The following is a 21,591-nucleotide window of genomic DNA, read 5'->3' as shown; positions in this document are numbered from 1 at the left end:
TGTGGTGGGGTAAAGACTTAGTCTGGTTCACCCATGCAACCATCTGTTTTCCAGAGTAGATGTTGTCATTTCCTGCCATGGATCTAAACTCGAAACTACACTTCAACCCAGAACCTTATGCCCCATGTTCACAAGTGTTCTGAGGGATGTTCTTGGATTTTATGAGAAAAATGTAATCTGTGGTCCAGTAAACCTGAGGATTTGATGAACTAATGTACAACTCAAGAATGGAATAAAAAATACAGTGTTTCCCTAACACAGAGGTTCTCAGAGTGTGGTCTGCGTAACTTAGTGAACCAATATTTTTTAATAATCAATGCATGATATGTGGGAACTAAAAAAAAATTAATATTTTTCCTCCCACTGTCTGAATTCTTCTGGCTGGGCTAATAATCAAATTAACAAAGACAGATTAACAGGAGAAAATAAAATGTTTAATGCATGTGTTACTATTGGGATTAGCTATTTATTAATAATAAGGAAAGGAGAAAAAGGAAGGTCAGATATTTTAAGCATGGACATTTGAGGAACTTCACCAGGAAGCGATATTATCACACTTCCCAGGGAACCACCAGTCCATTCCCTGCAGATTATGGGGGAAGGGACTGAACTAAGGGGAGATGGATGCACGCACAGTAAAGTCAGGGTGACGTACTAAAGGTACCTGTGCCAGTCTAACCTAGAAACAAAGATAACTGGCTACAGGCGGTGGGGCCACTGCAAGCCCATGAAACTTTGGGAATGCATAATCCCTCAGACAAAGGAATTCTCACATCTTGGCTCATGCGGCTCTCTTGTTCTCTGGCTTTGCTTCTGCCTGTGTTCCCTCTATAGCCATGTGGCTCTGTGGCCCACACACAATGGCCTGATGGACAATAGCTGGGAACACAATCTCAGCTACCCTGATGCTGGATTGGACCATGCAGATATGGAGTGGAAACTCTGGGCAGTGGCTTCGATCCTAGCTCGGCTAAAGGCACAGCTGGACTGTCCTTGGCAGGACGGAGAGAAACTGGACCTTCGAAACTCAGGGGTCTAATCCCACACAAATAAATATCACTCATTTCCCTGTGAGTCTCAGAAAATTCCTCTTCTTGTGACAACCCAAGAACCTCAGTTCCACCAGCAACAGGTGCAGACACAGAGAGCTCCCCACTGATAACACGTGAGCATGAGGAATTCACATAAGCATGAAAATTCCAAAGACAGTGAGGCATCCCTGGGTATGTATGACGTTTTGGACAAAGGAGAAAAGGGAAGGGAGTATTGGACTTCAGAAGTGAGAATGGGCCATTTACTGGTAGTTGAGGAAGAGCAGAACATATGTGGCAGGAAAATTCTCGCTGGTGACTCAGGAACGAGGGGGCACAGGGTGGACCTAGCTAACAGGCTCCTGTCAGAAGCTCTCTTATTTAACACACTTAATTCAGATTAGGCTAAGGTGGTGTCCTAAGCTCTCCTTTCTGAACTAGGGTTTTCTGTCTGAATTTCTTGGGAGAAAAGGGGAGAGGGTCAAAGGTTCTTTCTGAGTCCTGTTTCTTAATAAACAGCTTAAAACAAATATCCCTAAAAGGCAACTTTGGGGTGGCAAAACTTTAGTTTCCTTCACATGCTTAAAAGATTCATTGAAATGCAAGATAGACCAATGATTTTTAATATAACAAAGTACAAAAAGTACTTCCACTGAAGAACCTCTCTCCTCTGGTAACACTTACGGTTTCGGAATTCATCTTGTAACAAACCTTTAAGAAACTACCACTTGTTGTGTGTTGGTACAGTACTCAAGAAAAATATTCACAAATATCTTTTCTAAAAAGGCTATAAAATATTTCTCTATTTTCCTACTATGTATCTATGTGATGCCAAGCCTTCTCCTATACTCAACCAAACAACCTATGACAAAGAATGCAGGAGCGGTGAGAACCCAGTAGTTGTCTATTGATCTGTACACAAAAGAGATATGCCACCCCCCAAAATAAAACTGGTAGGCAGTTAGACAGACATGAGCAGAGCAAGTGTTAGCATAGGCAGCTAGTCAGTTATTAATAAAGAGAGAGAAAGATGGAATCAGACGCTAAGCCTAATAAACTAGGGAGCTGAATCGGACATGAAGCCTGATTTACTAGGAAGCTGTCGCATTGCTCCCCATGGGACAGCTGCATCCTCTGCTGAGGGGCAGGAAGAATTGGCATCCTCGTCTCCCTGGGGGACAACAGGCCCGGTAGCCAAGGTTGGGAGGATGGGGTGCAAAACAGCGGGGAAATTCCTTTGCTCGGCACATGGGAAGTTGAAGCCAAGATGGTGCAGGGGGAGGGCCCAGTACAAGCCTGCAAAGAGCCAGGAAAGAGATTGGTTAGTTTGAAATAAAGCTTAGCTGTTCCCAAACCCAAGAGGATATAACCAAAGCTTAACAAACCCGAGGTTCGTTGGCAGGTTCTCTCTCCATCGCAGCCGCACAGGCCTGGGTGTGGCGGCCACTTGAGCTCAGGCACCGGCCAAAGCACAGCACCGCCAGATGGGAACAGAGACTAGGCTAGACTACTAGACCTCAGACACCAATGCCCGGGGATGGCACGGCACGCCTGGACCCTGGTCCTCCCGAGCCTGCTGAGGACAAGTGCAGGCCTGCGGCCCAGGGGCCAGGCTTCGGCCGCAGCCAGCAGAGCCAAGCAGCCTGTCCTGGATGAGACGGCGGGCACCTGGGCAGTCAGTCCTTCGTTTTCAGTCCAATAAACCTGACCACAGTTGCTCACATCCTCCTACGTGTGGGTCCCTGAAATGCTTTTCTTTGGACTCAGTGGAAAGTACCTCGCCCTCGGGGTGATCCTTCCGCCCCCAGCATGTTGCTGATCATACTGTTTGAACTCCCTGACCTTCCAGATTGCTGGTCATGTTGTTCGGACCCTCACCGGATCTTTCCTCCCCTGGCATGTCACTAGTGATGTGGTAGACCCCCTGGGAGGAGGAACAGAGGACAAAGAGTGGCCATGTGACTGCCAGCAGGCCCTTGGATAACCACTCCCGTAAGCATTTGCCCCTAGGGATAACATCTAGGCCTCAGTTACGGTTCAGCTCCAGGCCCAGAAAAGCAGCAAAAGCAGACACGTGATGCAATGGCTGACCTCAGAACCAGCTGCACTGACTAATGACCCCCCTGACCACCGGGAAAGCTGATGAGTATTCCAGAATCTTCTCCCCTGGAACCTCCTCTAAAACCCTCAGCCTTGAAAGCCCCAGGACAGAGGACCCGGCGCACTCTCCCTCGGGAGTACGCCCGAGCCCCTCCGTCTCCCTTCCTGTCTCCCTTCCTGTCCCCCTTCCTGTCCCCCTTCCTCTCCCGGCAGGTGTGGTCCCCTGACCCTTCTCGCTCCTAAGCCCCAAGGGCCCCCTTGCCTCGGTCACTTGTTTCCTAAGCCCATTTCTTTTTCTGCTCACTTCTCCTACCTCAGTGACTTTCGAAAGAAACTTTCTGCTATAGTTTGAGTTGGCTCTGAATTCTTCCTTAGCCAGAACTCAAGAACCAAGGTTGCTGAGCAGAGATCCGGTCTGACTCCGCTGGTCTGACACCCGGTGCCGTTACCACTGCCAACAAGACTATGCCTCTCATCCCTAAGTTTTTTTGAAAATATGGTTATGTTTTTCACAGAAATATTATTTATGCTAGCATGTTAGAAGCTTATTTTTTTAATAAATTATTTTAATAATAAAATGATTAAATAATTTCTTACCTATATATAATAGTTAAAATAAAATTTTAATTGAGTAAATTTAAAAGAAATCAATACCTGTATAATTTCTCCGTTTTTTGGTTTTTAATCCTCGCCCAAGGATATTTTTCTATTTTATTTTCAGGTAGAGTGGGAGGGAGGGAGAGAGACAGAGGGAAACATCTACGTGAGAGCAACTGGTTGCCTCCAGAACCACCCCGGGACGAACCACAACCGAGGTACGTGCCCTTGACAGGAATCGAAATCGAGACTCTTTGGTCCGCGGGCCAACACTCTAACCGCTGAGCCAAATCGGCCAGGGCTAATTTCTCAGTTTTAATGTCTAATACACTATTAATAGGTATAACCCACATAAACTAATGCTCTTTGAGATCCTCAATAATTTCTAAGAGTGGAAAGAAGTCCTCAGATCAAAAAGTTTGAGATGCTGCCCTAATGCACTTTGATCATGGAAGTCCTTCTCTGGGGAACAACTTGAGTATATCCTATGGACCACATAATGGGGAACACAATCTCATACTCTGCTTATAAAATTATTCCTGTATGTGTCTCTTCTCCCTAGACATTCCTCAGTAAATCAATTTATATTCTGACCAATGGGTTCCCTCTCCAACAGTAGTTTTGTGCTATGACCCTGATGATTAATGCATATATCTTCTCTGGCAGACACAGATGATGCTGACCTCATCTGTTAAGGAGAGGTCTTAATCTGAAGAATTATTTCACAGAGCAAATGTTACAAATAGTCAAGAAAAATGATGACACAGATTCCTACAGCAGATAATCCTCTGTTATGAGATATAGTGCCGGGGACATCCCAAGAACATAAGAAATATAGCGCCGGTTAGAATCACGGCCAATTTGGTTTAGCATCCAGTTTCCAACAACAGAATCACTGATTAAAGTACCTATGTTACAAATTACTCTTTTATAAAATGAGCAGGATGACAACAATTTATTACTCTAAGTACTGACAATTTGTATTTGCATAAATTGTATGCAGGCCAAAAATAACTTAAGAACGAATTCATATTTCTACCATGCTTTTTAGAATATAGAGTAAGGTCATTCTCTACTTTTGGCAAGACAGGAAGCCCCAGTTACAGAGCTTAGCTATAAATCTCTTATTCCTGTCAGGTATCTGAATGACTGGCCAGAAGCCTATTCTCCGATGGCTGTTAAAGATTTTGGGAAAAAGTCAAAAGTGTAAAGTGCTGAAGAACTTTTCTGTGCAAAAAACTCTCCCCAAGGAAACTCAGTCCTTATATAGAGCTGGCCTGGAGCACAGACTGTTTAATCCTCTAATTTTCATTCTGGAATTGGCCCAAGTAACAGCCACCATTATGTTTATTTATGCAGTTTTGTAAGTGTCTAGTTTATAAAATGTTGCTTAATTTTTTAAAGATGACCAAGATCTCATCCCGAAAGCTGAAGACACTCATCTTGATCTTTTTCTTTTACTAAAGATTTGAAATTAAATTAGCAAATAGCCCTGGCCTGTTTGGCTCAGTGGTTGGAGCATTTGTTCACAGACCCAAGGGCCTTGGGTTCAATTCCAGGTCAAGGGCACGTACCTCGGTTGCAGGTTCAATCTCCAGCTCTGGTTGGGGCCATGCAGGAGGCAACTAATCCATGTGTCTCTCTCACACCAAAGTTTTTTTCTCTCTCTCTCTCCTTCTCTCTCCCCACCCGCATTCTTCCCCCTCTTCCACTCTATCTAAAAATCGATAGAAAAATATCCTCCATTGAGGATTAACAACAACAAAATTAGCAAATACTTGGCTTCCAGTAAAACTTTCTTTGATGAAATTTGTTTTTGTTTTTTTTTATAGCCATAAATGCGTAGTAAGTTTCAGGTCCTGTTCTACTCATTTAGTCCTCCCAGCAACTCTACGTGATAGAGGCTATAATTATCCCCATTTTACAGATAAGGAAATAGGCCCTGTTTATAGGTGGCAGACAGGACTAAAGAATAAAGTGACAAAATAAAATGAAGTCCTGACAGGCTGCTACATTACTATTCTTGTTTTAACTAGCCTCGGAACTAAAACTTTTGAACTTTTCAGTCCCGTGTCAATGTCTGAATATACAAACCTTCAGATAACCCTCTGATCACCCCCTGAACGTCTAAGGAAAGAATGTTCATGTATCCAGACTGCCTGACATCGGTATCCAGACCACCAATCATCTAAAGAATTACCATCTCAGACCAATCCACAGGCCAAGAATGCAGGACTGATTCTTCCCAAGAACATACTTTTTACCATATGAAACCTCAGCTTTTCTTTCTTCTTCAGAGCACTGTAGGCTTGCCTAGTAGTGTTTGTTCATAAGTCCTAGGACCTTGAATACATCATTTCATTTCTAGCCAAAGCTTCTTGATTCATATACTCTTGGTGGACAACTAGAATCCAGGAAATTAGTCCCTCTGAACCTCTAAACCAGGACGCCACCCTGCTTATCTGTGATGCTTGGACCTTGAATACATCATTTCATTTCTAGCCAAAGCTTCTTGATTCATTTACTCTTGGTGGACAACTAGAATCCAGGAAATTAGTCCCTCTGAACCTCTAAACCAGGACGCCACCCTGCCTGTCTGTGATGCTTGGACGGCGACATTAAATGACTTACAGTAAAAAGATACCTTGTTCTGTGGGGAAGATAGTGGCTTTAAGCTCCAGATTAGCCTTTATTTAAAAAACACTTCCTTACACCCTGGTGTGTCAGGCTTCATCCTCTGTTTTCTCCATCATGACCACATGGTATTTACCTGTTGATGCGTCTGCCTTCCTTCTAGTCTGTACTAATATCCTCCCACATGGTACCTGGAGCAGCAATCACTGCATGAATGAGTAAAAGGAGTGATCAAACAAAAGTGAATTTCCACAAATCTACTTCGTCTCCAAGAACATTAATTTCCAAATGAGTTCTGCACACCCTGGAGGGTATACAAAGCACCCAGTGGGATGCAGGGAGAAGGCATTACTTGGCACTGCTGTTTCTGTTTACTGACATTTCACATGGACTGACACTGGCATCCTCAGGGCAGCACGTGGCAGCCAGCTGCCAGGGCCTGGCACGGGCATTCGCCGGTTAGCAGTGTGACCCTCACCTGTTTGCTTTCCGTGGTCTGTACCAAACTGAAGTTCCCATGGGCCCACCTGAGAAAGTGGCTGCAGGGATTATATTCTCAACCTTTTCTGAAATAACCTCCACGGAGTGGGCTCCAAACAAGTCTTATACAGAACTGCAAAGCATGCCGACAACAAGGCGAGCACTAATGAACAGAGAAATAGACCTGACAACATTTTTCCGTTTCTCACACAATATTTTTCTCAGATACGTCATGAGATATAACAATAACAAGCTAATCAGATCTGACATGAAGTTGGCAAAAAACAAAACAAAAAACACCCTGGAAATGTCAAAACTTAGATTCAGATCCACTATTCTTGCAAATGGTCCTTGCCTAAGTGAGCATCATGCCTTGGAAAACTGGCTAAAAATATGTATACAGTTTATAAGTAAATATATTTTTATTAACAGCATCCGAAAATGGGGAGCTCATTGATCTAGCACTTTGCTACTCAAAGCACAGTCTGCAGAGGCGCCAGCTCACATCAGCGGGCAGCTTGCTAGACATGCAGAGTCGTCAGCTCCACCCCAGACCTACTGATCAGAATTTGCACTTTGACTGGACCCCCAGGGGACTCATGTGCAGTTTCTGCTTGAGAAGCACCGCTTTGGAGCACATTTCTCACACGATCTCAATCCTAACAGTTCAGCTCTTATCAGTTTAAACAGATTTCTCTTTTAAATTTTTGACCTCATAAACTTATCATTTCTAATATCTGTTATCAAGTGTTCTTCAAGACTATAAAGAAACTATCCCCATAAACCAAAACTCCAGTGACCTCATCTGCATATAACTGCCGCGTTCTCTCCTCTTCATTCCGGTATACTAAAACAAGTGTCTGGGTCCCCGAACAGTAAAAACCATCCAGCCACACCTCAATCCTCTTGATCCCCGCCTCCACTTACTTTTGTTTGGTCATCAGCTTTGAACACGTAGCAGACACTCCGCCTGTTGGCCGGATCGTCCTTAATCAGACAAGCAAAGTAACTTGGGTCGTGACTGTTGTGAATCAGTTTGTGCACATGCTGCGGCTTACACTCGAAGATGCTGCAGCAGATCAGGGGATCCCACTGCTGAGTCTTCCCCGGCTCAGGCTCACATCTCAGGCCGGAGGGTGAGACGCAAAGCCGGACTTGCTTGGTACCGGGCTCCCTTCTGGAGGGCTGCCCGCTGAGCCGCCGCACCTCCGCCACGACCCACGGCAGCATGGGCATGGTGGTCAGGGAATGCACCGGCAAGGAGCCCACCAGCTGGAGGCCGAAGGCCACCCGGACCTCGTTAGGGAGCGGATGCTTCCTCGCCGTGAATGTTATTGGTTCCATCTTGGGAAAGGTCTGGAAACTCAGCAAAACGTTGCCACTCTTTTCTATTTTAGACCAAGCAATCTATTTTACATGCTTCTGCGGCAGAATCCTGGGGGAGAAACACAGAGGCATTAGAATTTAATGAAGTCACAGCAAAAGCTGCTTTCAAAGAGTTATTATTTCAGAAGAACTTAAAAATCTGAAACCTAACTTGGGTTGGTAAACACACAATACAATATACAGTTGATGTACTATAGAATTGTACACCTAACACCTATATAATTTTATTAACCAATGTTACCCTAATAAATTCAGTTAAAAAAAAAAAAGTCTGAAACCCAAACATAGGAAGAAATGGATATTAGTTCAAATAAGCTGCTCTGCTGAGAAAGAGCTTTCCTGAAATTGCATTTCATAGAAAACCTGAATATGCCATAAATGTCACACTTACAGCGGGTTACAAGATCCCACTGGAAAACTCCTATTAAACTTAAGCATCATAGAGACCACAAAGGCGCACTACAGAAAACAACATACTGCTACTCAGACAGCCTGAAACCCTGTTATGTTATTTAACATATGTTTTAAGGAGTGTTTTTTAAAAGATAATCAAATTCAGTACTGGCAATTCATATTCCCCTCCCCTCCAAAGTAATCTCACAGAAAAAAATATCAGATATCCATCATCATAGTATACTGAACAGACCAGTTTTAACACCTTATCTATTGCCTATGATACCACTTAAGTTTTAAAAGCCTCTCCTCGGCATAGTTCAGAGGTTCTGCATCACCAATTCAAATGTCATGAACAGGTAATAGATGTCTATTATGTTCCAAACACTGTCATAAATATCATGTTGTTTCATTCATGTAAGCCATCACCCCAGCACCTTGCCAGTCCTCCTCAATAAAGGATGTTGCTTCTACTAGACCCAAACTCTCTCCACTGCCTTCCCCTCTGCATGGGTGAGTTTCAACAGCCACATTTGATGTATCCTAACACTTTCTTGTTCCATTGGATGATGAAACCCTTCTGTTCAGAGCTGAGTTGTCTACAGCACCTCAAGCCCTATCCTCTACTCATCTGCCCCTGGGTAGTCACTCTCTCACATATGAGGAACTCGATAAAGACAGAGGTCACATCTATCTGATTCGCTATTCTATCTCTGGTGCCCGGCACAGTGCCCAACGACTCAAAATAGGCTCAATAAATATTTTAAAGGAGTGAATGAAGACTCTCCCATCCCAAAAGTAAAGATATTTCCTCTTGGCCTCAAACCTCCCCAGCCACAACTCCTCCTTCTCCACACAAATTTCTTCAAGATAAAGTCTACACGGTCTCCACTTCCCACTGTCCATCTACCCTCCGGATTGTGACTAGAAGCACCAAGGAGCTACTGAAATTGCTCCTGCTAAGGTCACCCACATGCTCCAGTTGTGAAATCTAAAGGGGGCTTTTTAGTTCTCAACTGTTTTGTCCTTTCTGATGAATTTCTCAATGTTGACCACTCCCCTTCCTGCTTAAAATGTCTGGTTCTCACCTTAGCACTCTGGGTTGCTTCTCTGCAGGTTCTTTGATGGCTTCCTTTCTGGCTCCACCTGCTTTCTTTGAACAAACTCACCTAATCTCTTGGTGTCAACAACCACATTCCAATATTCCTGCTGCTGCTAACAGCTTACTTTTAGTAAGTGCCAGGCGCTCTGCGTGTCTTATCTCACTTCATCTTCTTAACAACCTCATCTCCAACCTTAGTCTCAGTTAGAGATTTTGCCACTTTGATGACCTAGGGAACGGAGGCCTGGAGAGCTCCAGTCATTTGTCACAGGTGATGTGAGGGTCGACACCTCATTCTCAGCCTATCCTCTTGAGTGCTGCACTCCAGTGTGTCTACCACAAAACTCTGATGATTCCCATCGAACCTCAGAGAACTCCAGGTCTGTACAAGCCATTACAGATTTCTATCTGGGTAGCTTATGGGTACCTCAGTCTCAATTTAGTTATTTTGAAACTAACTCAGTCTCACCTCTCCCCTTTCCCGTTCCCAAAACTTCCCTTCCTTCCGATAAGCTCTGTCTCTGTGACCAGAGTCAATATTTATTTTATTGGCTAAGCCACAAACCAAGGATTCATTGCTACAGACTAAATTTTTGTGTCCCCCCTCCCCAAATTCATATGTTGAAATCCTAATTTTCAATGTGATGATATTAGGAGGTCGGGCCTCTCAGGGGTGATTAGGTCATGAGCATGGAACCCTCATGAATGGAATTAGTGCTCTTACAACAGAGACACAGACAGCTCACTTGCCCCTTCCACCAAGTGAGGGCACGAAAAAAAGATGGCAGTCCATGCAAGTGGGCCATCCCCAGATACTGAATCTGCCAGCACCTTGACCTTGAGCTTCCCAGCCTCCGGCATTGTGAGAAACAAATTTCCGTAGTTTATAAACCACCCAGTCTGCGGTGTGCTGTTACACAGCCAGAAGAGACTGAGATAAATCATTCTCCAGCCTACCGCTGCCTCTAAATGGGCTCTGCATCAAATATAACTTATCTTTACTCGACTGGAGAAAAAGTATCCCAACCTTCAACCCATCCTTCACATATTTCCTAGAGTAATTTAACAGACACACAAAATTGATCATTCACTCCCCTGTTAGAAATTCCTTAATAATTGCCCATAAAATCTAAAGTCTTCTACATGATATATAAGGACTCTTCGGAATCTGGTCCAACTATCTGCTTATGAGAGCCTCTGAGCCATAGTACATACTGTTCCTCTCTCCCAGGAACACAGTACCGGTCACAAACTACAAAGGGTCTGAGATTATAACAGGTGAGCCCGCCACAGTTAGCCTGCTGGGAGATGACATGAGACTCCTGGGTTTGAGACAAAGGACAATGTATTACTCAGAGCAACAGCAGCTGCCAGGGAGTCAGCATTTGTGTCAGTTCCCTGACCCCAATTCCCACAGGCCAGCTAACACTTGTATCCACACTGGGTTCCAGGAAAGACACCTGAGCTTTGGGAGCCCAATTATTTTATAATGGGGAGTAAGCATGCCTGCCCTTTGCTCCCGAGAGAGACACTATGTCTGTGCTCCATGGCTGCTTGCTATTTTTCAGAACAGAACCGAAAAGGTAGTTCAGAAAACATGCAGGCAGTGCCTTTGCTCACAACATGTGTGGAAACACGAGAGACCCAAGCAAAATCATCTCCCAACGATCCCCACTCTTGTTCTCTAAATCCATTCCAACACGCATTTAAGTCAGAGTCAAGCACCTACCACCTCTTTCTTGCAAGGTGCTTCAGGGCGTCCATCACCACGAGGCATCCATCACCACAACCTTCTGCACTTCATATCTGATCATCACATTTATTTTAAGAGTTTGAAGAGGTTCCTTCAACAAGACTGAAAGCTTCTCAAACTCTTAAGGTTTGAGATTTCTAAAACCGGTGTTAAAATTGTAAACCTTTTCTGAACTAGAAGTCTTTTCTTTTTACACACACACTCTCGCTCCATATATATGTGCTAAGAGTGAATTTTTATAATATAATTTGAACATAGCTTAGAGCTCATTTTTTTCTTTTAAATGTTCAAAAGTTCAGAAATAAACCCCTACTTAATTTAGAGCTCCAACATAGTTCATGAGAGTGTATTCCCTATCACTTTTCCTTTAAAGTACAGCTTCTGTTGCTGAGAACATACTTGAAGTTCATATAACCCCATAAATAATGGTCAGTCTCTCCTTTTTCCTCTCTCTCACCTGCAGGTGAAAGTTGGCGTTAAATGTCTGGGTCAGCATCCACTCCTGTAACTGAATCTGTTTCTAGTTCAACCGTTGACAGCTGCTAATCCCAAAACATGTTTGAAGAAGTACTAGAATTATTACAAAGGGTAGACCCAGTATCTCTCAATCAGTGCAGATGAAGCAATTATTAATATAATGGCAACGGCATCAAATAATTACTTTTCATATACGTGTGTGTGTGTGGCAAAAAAAGTACACAATTGAGTCATTTCAATCATTTGGTAAATAATTAGCCATCAAATCAGTTCTGCCATTTCACTGACAAAAGTTTTTGAATACCTAAAGTTTTCACTTTTCAATCAGCTGGGACACATTCTTAGTATCTCTGAAAAAGCAAATTAGACCTTAATATTGTTTATAAACTATCAAATAAGTTCTTTCTCATACATGGCCATAATTATTTATAAGTAATTCAGATTCTGCTGATATAAAATTCATAGTAACAGACCAGGTAACTGTATTAATTTTCAATAATAAGTTCCATGAAACAGATGAACTATTCAAATAATACTAACAGCCCTGGCTGGTGTGCTCAGTGGTTAGAGCATCGGCCCACACACCAAAGGGTCGTGGGTTCAATTCCTGGTCAAGGGTTGGTACCTGGGTTGCAGGTTTGATCCCTGGCCAAGTCAGGGTGCATGTGGGGGGCAACCAATTGATGTGTCTCACATCGATGTTTCTCCATTTCTCCCCTCACCATCCCCCACTCTCTCTAAACAAAAATCAATGGAAAAAATATCCTCGGGTGAGGATTAACAAAAACAAATAATACTAACACACCATTAGATTATTTTTAAAACCATATCTAGCCATGCCATTTGCTTACAACCTCTGACCGTTAAGCCCCAGGTTGAACCAACTATTCCAAGAGGCCTCCTGTGTCTCATACCCTCAGAGGTGATCTGCTATTCCAGCGAGCTCCAGTTGTGTTCCTGTGTGTACAAGCCCAACCACTGACAGAGACCGTCTATGTTCTACACAGCTCCTACCTACCACAGTCCATGAACACGCTAGGTATCCAAAACACAAAGGTGCTTGATAATCTTGTTAGTGAATCCTGGTAAACATATTCTTGGAAGTCTGCACTTAGAATCATAACATTTTAAAGCCAGAAAGGTCCTCTAAAGCCACTTAAAATTCCCTTCATATTTGAAATGAGGAAACTGAGTTCTGGAGAGGTTCAGTGGCTTGTCCAACTTTGGTGACAGAATTAGGACAGTCCAACTCCCTGATTCTCATTCAAGTGCTGCAAAGAACCTCAGTTTCTTCATGAAAACATTTTCAAGTGGTGCAGCTAAGGAAGCGAGTTATTTAACTTCTCCAAAGTTCAAGTTTACGCTTATAAGATAATGGAACAGGATCATCCCCAAGCGTTCCTCTATCTCTAAAATCTGGTGATCTAATTGCATAATGTATGATAGCAAATGTCCCCAACACTGTGTGGGGATAGAAAGCTGCTCCATCCCTCTGTCAAGAACAGAAATCTGGAGGCAGAACATGAAGAAAGGAGGGGCTGACCCGCAGGAAGTGAGAGATGGTGGGAGTTCGGAGAAGGCTGCCAGTGGGAACCCCCCTTCCCAGCCCCCATCCACCCCCTGCCAGCAAACCACGGGAGCGGGACAGGGACTTTCCAGTGGCTCAGGATACTGCTGCCTCTGTGGTTCCACCCTCACCTCCTCAGAACTGGTGGGAGGAGGGAAAGAAAAAAGGATAAAGGGAGGCATGTTGGAAGCTTCTAGCGCCAGGCTGGGGCCGGGAGTCCCAGGTGGCCACACTCCACCCCTCTTGGCAAATCAATGGTCAATTTTTCTGTGCTTTAACTCAACAGAAGTATTCTGCCACCTGAATAGTCCCCTCGCGCAGTAAGACCACGGGCTTGGCTACACTCTGTCCACAGCATGCCGTCCAGTCAGAGCGGTCACACAGGTCCCCGGGGAGCAGGCATCTCTGTCATCCCCCTGCGGAGCTCCTGGAGCGGGGCTTCCAATCCCCTCACCATCACGGATGCTCCTGCGCTGGCCTGTGCTTTTCTAATTTGACACGTAAAGTAATGATGTTTCGAATGTTTTCCTTCCTGTGTAAATCAGAGCCAATTTAAGACTAGTCCTTACATAATCGCCTTGTGTATTCTCTTCTACTGTACTGCACAGGATAAAGGGGTGGTGGGTGGAGGCCCTAGCTGGGATTATGTATACCCTCCCTCCTGGCAAAGGTGCTTTAAGTTATTCTCCTAAAAGTAACAGCAATATGTGTTTTTTAGTATTTAATAATTTAAAAAATGTTCCAGTTACAGTGGACATATTATATTAGTTTCAGGTGTACAACATAGTGATTAAGCATTTATATAACTTGCAAAGTGATCATCCCGATAAATTATTACAATATTATTGACTATATTCACTCTACTGTACTTTACATCCCTTAATCTGTAACCCTTAATTTGTACTTTTTAATCTCTTCGCCCTTTTCATGCATTCCCCCAACACTCCCTCTCATTTGGCAACTGTCAAAATGTTCCCTATGAGGTTTTTAGATTCCACATATAAGTGAAATCACATGGCATTTATCTTTCTTTGTCTGTATTTCACTTAGCATAATACCCTCTAGGTCCATCCATGCTGTCAATAATGGCAAGATTTCATCTTTTATGGCCGAGTAATAGTCCACTGTATATATGTACCACATCTTTATCCATTTGTCTATTAGTAATAATTGTTAACACATGATAGCACCTTAGTGTCTAGCTCTCACAACCACCTTGGACAATAAGGACTGTTATGAAATATTATTATCAGTTCCAATTTATTTATTTTTTTCTTTATTGATTTTAGAGAGAGAAAGAGAAAGGGAGAGATAGAAACATCGATGAGAGAGAACACTGATTGGCCGCCTCCTGCATGCCCCCCACCGGGGATCGGGCCCACAACCTGCACATGTGCCCTGACCAGGAATCGAACTGTGACCTCTTGGTGAATGGGTCGACGCTCAACCACTGAGTCACACTCTGGGCTACCAGCTCCAATTTATTCATTTATTTATTTTTAGTAATTTATTTTTGTTGCAGATGTTTCTTTTTTCCCCATTGACACCCTTCTCCCCATTCCCCCCACTTTGTCCCCAGCTCTGTTGTCTGTGTCCATCGGTTATGTGTACATGCATATAAGTTCTGTGGTTTATCTCTTTCCTCCCTTCCCACCCTCTCTTCTGAGGATTGCCAGTCTGTACCCTACTTCCACATCTTGGGTCTACCCTGTTCCTCAGGCTGTTATGTTCTTTTTTTTTACATTTTATTTAATTAATTAATTTATTTTTGTTACAGATGTTTCTCCTTTTTTCCCCACTGATACCCCCCTCCCCCACCCTCCCCGCCCTGTCCCCAGCTTTGTTGTCCATGTCCATTGTTCATGCACACATGCATATAAGTTCTGTGGTTTCTCTCTCCCTCCCACCCCCTCTTCTGGGGATTGTCAGTCTGTACCCCACTTCCACGTCTCTGGGACTACCCCGTTCCTCAGACTGTTATGTTCATTATATTCCACAAATAAGTGAGCTCATGTGATATTTGTCTTTGCTTGGCTTGTTTCGCTTAGGATAATACTCTCCAGGTCCCTCCATGTCGTCTCAAAGGATAAGAGATCTTTCTTTCTTACAGCTGCATAGTACTTCATTGTGTATATGTACCAGGGCTTTTTTATCCATTCATCTACTGATGGACACTTGGGCTATTTCCAGATCTTATCTATTGTAAATAGTTATCAGCTCCAATTTAAAGATGAGAAATGAGAAGGAAGTTGCTGCACAAAGAAGTGAAGTCACTTGCTCAAGTTCATACTAGCAGCAAGTGATAGAATCGGGTTTTGAACTCAGGTCCCGACCCAGAGTTTATACTTGTGCTTCACCACTTTGCTGCCTCTTCTTGGATGATATATATATATATATATATAAATATATTCCTACAACTCTGAGGGTCCCCTGGCTAGTAAATGATGAAGGCAGGATTTGAATCCAGACCTGTCTTATGCCCAAATTTCTGTTCTTTGAGATATGAGAATATCTCCAGAACGGAATAACTCTAAAATATCTTTCTAGTGAGTTAGCCTGGTCGTTTTTCTACCTAAATCTTTCTTGGCCTCAGTAATCCAAATCTAATGTCAATGTTATACTCTAAAACTATAAAATAAAACAAATACATAATAACAACAAGTAATATTTGAGTGCTCACTATGTATCAGGTACTGTTCTAAGAACTTCACATAGATAAATTAATTATGTTTGTTTGGAAGTGTAGAGTCACTGATCACAAATAATCTATTGTTAAATGAGTACATTCTTATGAAAAATAGCTACTGCTTGTCACAGAGGAAACAGGCACACTCAAACCTGAATGCCTCTTTGTTGGTGCCGAACATATCTGCTGCACAGTTTCACTGAAACCTAAGGGTCACGATGAATTCAGATGGCCCACATATGACTAATCTTTTGTTAAACATTTGAAACCTGAAAAGGGACACCCTGCCCTTAAATCTAAGAATCCATCCAATGGAAATCTCGGCTTGAAAATGTCAAAACCTTGAAAATGGAAACCTTCCTGTCTTTTATAAAGAATCTGGTCTAAAAATATTTTGTATCAGTATGCGGGGTTGGAAAGGAAGAAACAAAGATAAAAGTCAGCAAAGGCAATTGTAAGGTAACCCTTTGCCATCACCAACACTCCTTGTCTGCTCAGTGGACACACAGTCATCTTTAATGAACAGATTCTGCTTCTCTGGCTTTTAATGATCAAGAAAAGGGCTGGAAAATGTATCACATAGTGGAACTAAGGGAGCCATTAAACTTGAGAAGGTAGGGAAAAGGGCAAAGCAAATTATGCCAAGGCACCCCCACACAAGCTGACTTGAACCCCTAAAGGGCTGATGCACGCTTTAGGTCATCTGGGAAATCTGAAGAGTGGAAACTAGGGACCTTCAAAGAAATGCTGTGAAGGGAGTTGTCATTTTGTGACATAAAATTAAAAGCATATTCAAAGACAAAATCCTCTGGGCACTACTGCAGGCACTGCAGTGATTGGAGATGTGGGTGTGAACGGGAGCAGGGAAGTTCCATGCTGCCGAGTACAGCACTCCTCCCTGCTTCCCAGTGGGACATCGTAGAAGATCCGATCTGGGCAGGAAAGGAATTGACCACCCGCACCTGGCTCCCCACAGGGGCCCATCTGATTGCTACCGCAGGCCCGCTGGGGGAAGGCTGCTTTCTAGGGAAGTGGGAGACAGAGATTGCCAACAGCTGGTTCATAAGGGAGACAAAGCTGTGTTTCTTCCGAGTTGCCCGTCTCTTTCTCATGGCCTCTGGTACTGTGACAATGTCATAATTGGATAAAAGGTCAACACTGACAGGACTGCACCCAACCAGAAATGTTGTCGTAAGGAAAGGGGAAATCCCCGGAGCACTCTGTGGGAAAGATGATGGTAGACTAGGGCACAGTCCTATTCACAAAACTTTACCTTGATGCTAATAATTTATAACATGAATGAATTTTCCTCCTATTTTACTGGCTTGCAAACAGCTGAACAAATCCACAAAGAGGCATTTATTTTAATTATCACCTGATGATTTTATTTACTGCTTTGAGCTATTATAGTCTCTTTTATACCTCCTGTGCTCAGTGAATAGTCTCACGATACTCCACTGTGTTTACTTAAGAAAATGTCTCCTCACCCTGGCTGGTGTGGCTCAGTTGATTGGGCATTGTCCCACGCACCAAAGGGTTGCAGGTTCAGTCCCTGGTCAGGGCACATGCACGGGTTGTGGGCTCAATCCCAGGTAGAGGGCGTGCAGGAGGCAGCCGATCCATGTTTCACTCTCTTTCTCTCTCCCTCTCTAAAAAAAAAAAAAAAAAAAAAAACAATAAAAATATATTAAAAGAAAATGGCCCCTCAACATTTCACCCTTTAGCGGGAACCGAACCCGGGTCTCTCCGGACCGCAGGCCGACGCTCTAACCGCTGAGCCAAACCGGCCAGGGCACATTTCACCCTTTAAATCACAGCTGTGCTCACTACCTAGCAGCTCATTCTGTCAATGGTTACTAATAGATTAAGACTGGAGAGAAAGCACTTTTGAGAGTCTTATTTCCCTATAACTTGGTTAGAAAAAAATATAGATTTGAGACTATGATAGCATTCCATTTCCAACAGATGTAAAACACCTGTTTACAAAAGCAGTCAACCCTTTTCTATACAAACTTTTTCATGCAATGTCCTTATTCCTGAATGTCTTCAGAGTTCCCAGAAAGGAGCTCCTCCCCAACCAAGAGAAGCCATCTCAACTCTGGGACTCACCTGCTTCAGGGTCCCCTAACCCAAGGGAATGATAGACAGGAAGTGTTCAGAAATATGAGGAGTCCTTCTGCAAGGTGGATTCCCAGCCTCCTGGAACAGCTCCCCATTCATTCTTCCTCCCAACCCCTCCCACACAGAGCAGGTCCCAAAACACGACAAAACCCACAGGTGGCCATTCTCGAACTCCAACCAACCCCATCTGGAATCTGGGGAAGAGAATGAATTTCTGCTTTCCTAAAGAAGGGCGTTTTATCAAGGCCCCTACAGTTCAGCTTAGGTACAGTGCAAAAAGTTTAGGAGTTTGAACTTGTAGAGATAGCTGAGTTTCTTGGGTGTGACTCATTTAAACCAGGTCATTTTTAAATGCTCTTTCAAAGTCTGATTATATTAATAAATAAAACGATCCAATCATCTAAAAGGAGGAATGAGATCTAGATGAAGTGAATACCTGTCTATTTATGTAGGGCATTCTGAAAACTGTTTAGTGGAAGGAACAGCTATGACTTTCTATTTCTTTTCCTTTTTAAGCAACTTGCAGAGAATAAGTACAATTTACAATGGGTAAAGCCGCCTCTAAGAGGATTTCAAAGAAAATGACACCTCTTTTTTAAAATAAAAACAACAGCGTGTGGAAGTTGGAGGGGCCCCATAATCACAGACCAATCAGGAAGCTGCTAGAAACAATTAAGCAGGGTTTCGAAATGACTGATACAGGATGTGCCCATAGAAAGAAATGTTGAGCGCACTGGTGCAGCTGCCAAACTTACTGCTGCAAAGTACCCTGAACTTTTAAAGGGTGGCATGGGGTTACTCTGACCGCCTTCCCCCCACCCGGTCTGGTCGCCTTACAAACACATAGCCGAAGACATATTTGGCGGGAGGCGAAGGAGGGAGATGCGAGGACCATGGAGCAGGGGTGGGGAGGGCAGAGGGAGGCAGCCTTTCCGAGCTCCTGGGTTGTGAAGAACTAGAAGGTTTCGCTTTCGTCCATCTAGGGGGCAAAGAGATGGCAATGAACTTCCTCCCCGGAGCGCACCCCGGGCCGCGAGGACAGCATAAACGCCCCGGGGCTGCCGGAACCGGCTTCCCCGCGGGCCCGGAGCGCTGGGGGTGGGGCAGGCCGGGATGCCCCGGAGGAACCGGCGGGGTGGCGTGTACGAAGCCGGGGAAGCGCCTACCTGTGAGCGGCGCGCTCAGAGCGCGGGGCCCGGCCGGGGCGCGCAGGTGCCCGGGGGCAGCTTCGGGACGGCCTGGGCGGGCGGGGCGTCCATCGTGCCCCCTGGCGGCGTGCTTTCAGCCGCAGGGGCCTGGGAGGGGGCCCCTCGGCTCGGCTCCCGCCTCCTCTTCACCCGGCTGGGGACACGGCCGGCCCCGCGGCGGCGGCGGCAGCAACAGGCACGGTGGCGGAGGAGGAGGAGGAGGAGGAGGAGGTGTTTGCGCGCGACTCGCGTTTCCTCCTCCCCGGCTGGGCGAGCGCGGGGGAGGCGAGGGGAGGGCAGGAGCGGGATCTCCCGACTCGGTCCACCGGGACCTGAGAGGGCCACGCGGTCCCCCACCCCCACCACACTGCGCCGTGTGACCGCCCGAGCGGCCCCGCCGGGACAGGCGAATCACACGCGTTCGACAGCTGCTGCAGTGCGGGTCTGCCGCTGCCTCCCTGCCCTCCCTGCCCTCCCTGCCTCTCCCCTTCGCGGTCCATCCTCGGCCCGCCCGGGGGAGGTGTCGGGCCCCGTCCCAGAGCAGGGTCCTGGCCTGTGGTGCTCCTGGGGCGCCCGCGCGTGATGTGGTCGCACACTCTGTCCTCAGCAGCCTATTTATAGAAGGTGGCCCGGCCCGCGGGGCTCTCAGCAGGTGGCACTGCCAGCCCGTGCATGGCTTCCCCGCGGCAGCCCAGCCTCGTCTGCACGCTCACCGCCCTCCGAAACGGACCTGGTGACAACTGCACAGAACACGGGAAGGCCACCGAGCCACCTGGTTCCCCCCACATCACTCCTCTTCCTGTCCTAGGGTTGGGTGATGGCAGGGAGTGAAGAGCATCCTATGGGGCACTGGCAGGCAAGGCAGGAAAATCAGGGGCTTAGGGAAGGGGGTAAGGCTGTAGTGCCCTCCCCAATGAAACACCAGTGAGCCCGTTTCTGAACAACTGCGGGGGTGACGCAGGGAATGAATTGGGCTCTTTCTCGCGCGTGCACGCGCGGGGGCGCGCGCTCAGTGTGACTACCCCTGGATCAGGTTTGGGGAAGTTCCCGGTGGCCTTGTAGAGTGTAAGGAGACTGGGTAAATGTAAGAGGGCTGGGAAATCAGGCTCCTGCGATTAACGGATGGTGGTAAGCAGAAAACAGGCAACCCTCCAAAATCCCTGTCCCACCAATTTCACTTTGGGGAAAAGGAAATGGGATTTGAAGAAAGTAGGGTGCTTAGCACAGCTATAGAAATGAGTGAGCAGGATGGGAGAGAGAAAGAAGGAGGTAAATGTGGGAGGAAGGAACAGCGGTGGAGCATCCCAGGAGGCATTGTGGTGGTTATTCTGCTTAGTGTATCTGGAGGCACACTCTAGGGAAGTGGCAGAGAGCTTGGGCTACGGGGTTGGACTTGACCTAAAACCCACCTCCACCACTGGTGGGGCCTAGGCAAGCTGGAGGACCGCCATTCTCCTACCTGTGGAAAGGGACCAGCACACTTTATAGAACCATTGTGAGGATAAAATGGGAAAGCGAATGTACAGTGCTTAGCACAGTGGCAGGTGCATGGGCCTCAACTAATGGCAGCAGCTACTGTTAACCTAGCAAAGAAGGCAAACAGAGGTTCAAGGTGCCCCCTCCTCTCCCCTGCCTCCCATGGAGTGTGTTCCCAGAAGCTGGATACTCACATCCAGGAGAGGTATCACAGAACTTATATCCACAGCTTGATTTAAAACTCTAGTAGTAGTGGTAGCTATTAATCGAGAGGCTGGTCTATTTGGAACATTGTGGTAGGTTCTTATTTTGTCTCTAATCTTCACAAACACTGCAGAGCAGGGGTGAATTAAATCCTCTTGACTAATGAGGAAACTAAGAGGTTAATGCCTCTTGGAGACCACAGAGCTAGTAGGTGCCAGGACCCCCCAAAGTCCACAGCTCCTCATAACACACTTTCTCCCTGGCCACTGTGCAGGCCTCTTATAGCACTTAACTCATTCTTTGTTATTAAGCACAATGATTTGTGTACTTGGCCTCAAATAAAAAGAAGTGAGGAATATATACAGACATGAATATTCTAGTGATTAGAACAGTCATT

At 45.3% G+C, this 21,591-nt stretch overlaps 1 protein-coding gene across 2 annotated transcripts in view; it reads right to left on the bottom strand.

Annotated features, from left to right (window-relative positions):
• TBC1D1 (TBC1 domain family member 1) overlaps window positions 1-19,697 on the bottom strand; it is a 224,504-nt gene extending 204,807 nt beyond the window's left edge. For both annotated transcript variants that reach the window (XM_036263997.1, XM_036263982.1), the window contains exons 1-2: window positions 19,494-19,697; window positions 7,770-8,277 (exon numbers count right to left, since the gene is read on the bottom strand). In XM_036263997.1, the coding sequence (XP_036119890.1) occupies window positions 7,770-8,186 (417 nt within the window). In that variant the 5' untranslated portion in view covers window positions 8,187-8,277; window positions 19,494-19,697. The remainder of the gene's footprint in view (window positions 1-7,769; window positions 8,278-19,493) is intronic.
• Between the last annotated feature and the right edge of the window lie 1,894 nt (window positions 19,698-21,591).

The sequence above is a fragment of the Molossus molossus genome, unplaced genomic scaffold (genome assembly GCF_014108415.1).
Source record: "Molossus molossus isolate mMolMol1 unplaced genomic scaffold, mMolMol1.p scaffold_m16_p_1, whole genome shotgun sequence".
NCBI classification, from domain to species: Eukaryota; Metazoa; Chordata; class Mammalia; order Chiroptera; family Molossidae; genus Molossus; species Molossus molossus.
This window is presented reverse-complemented; position numbering and strand designations above follow the sequence as displayed.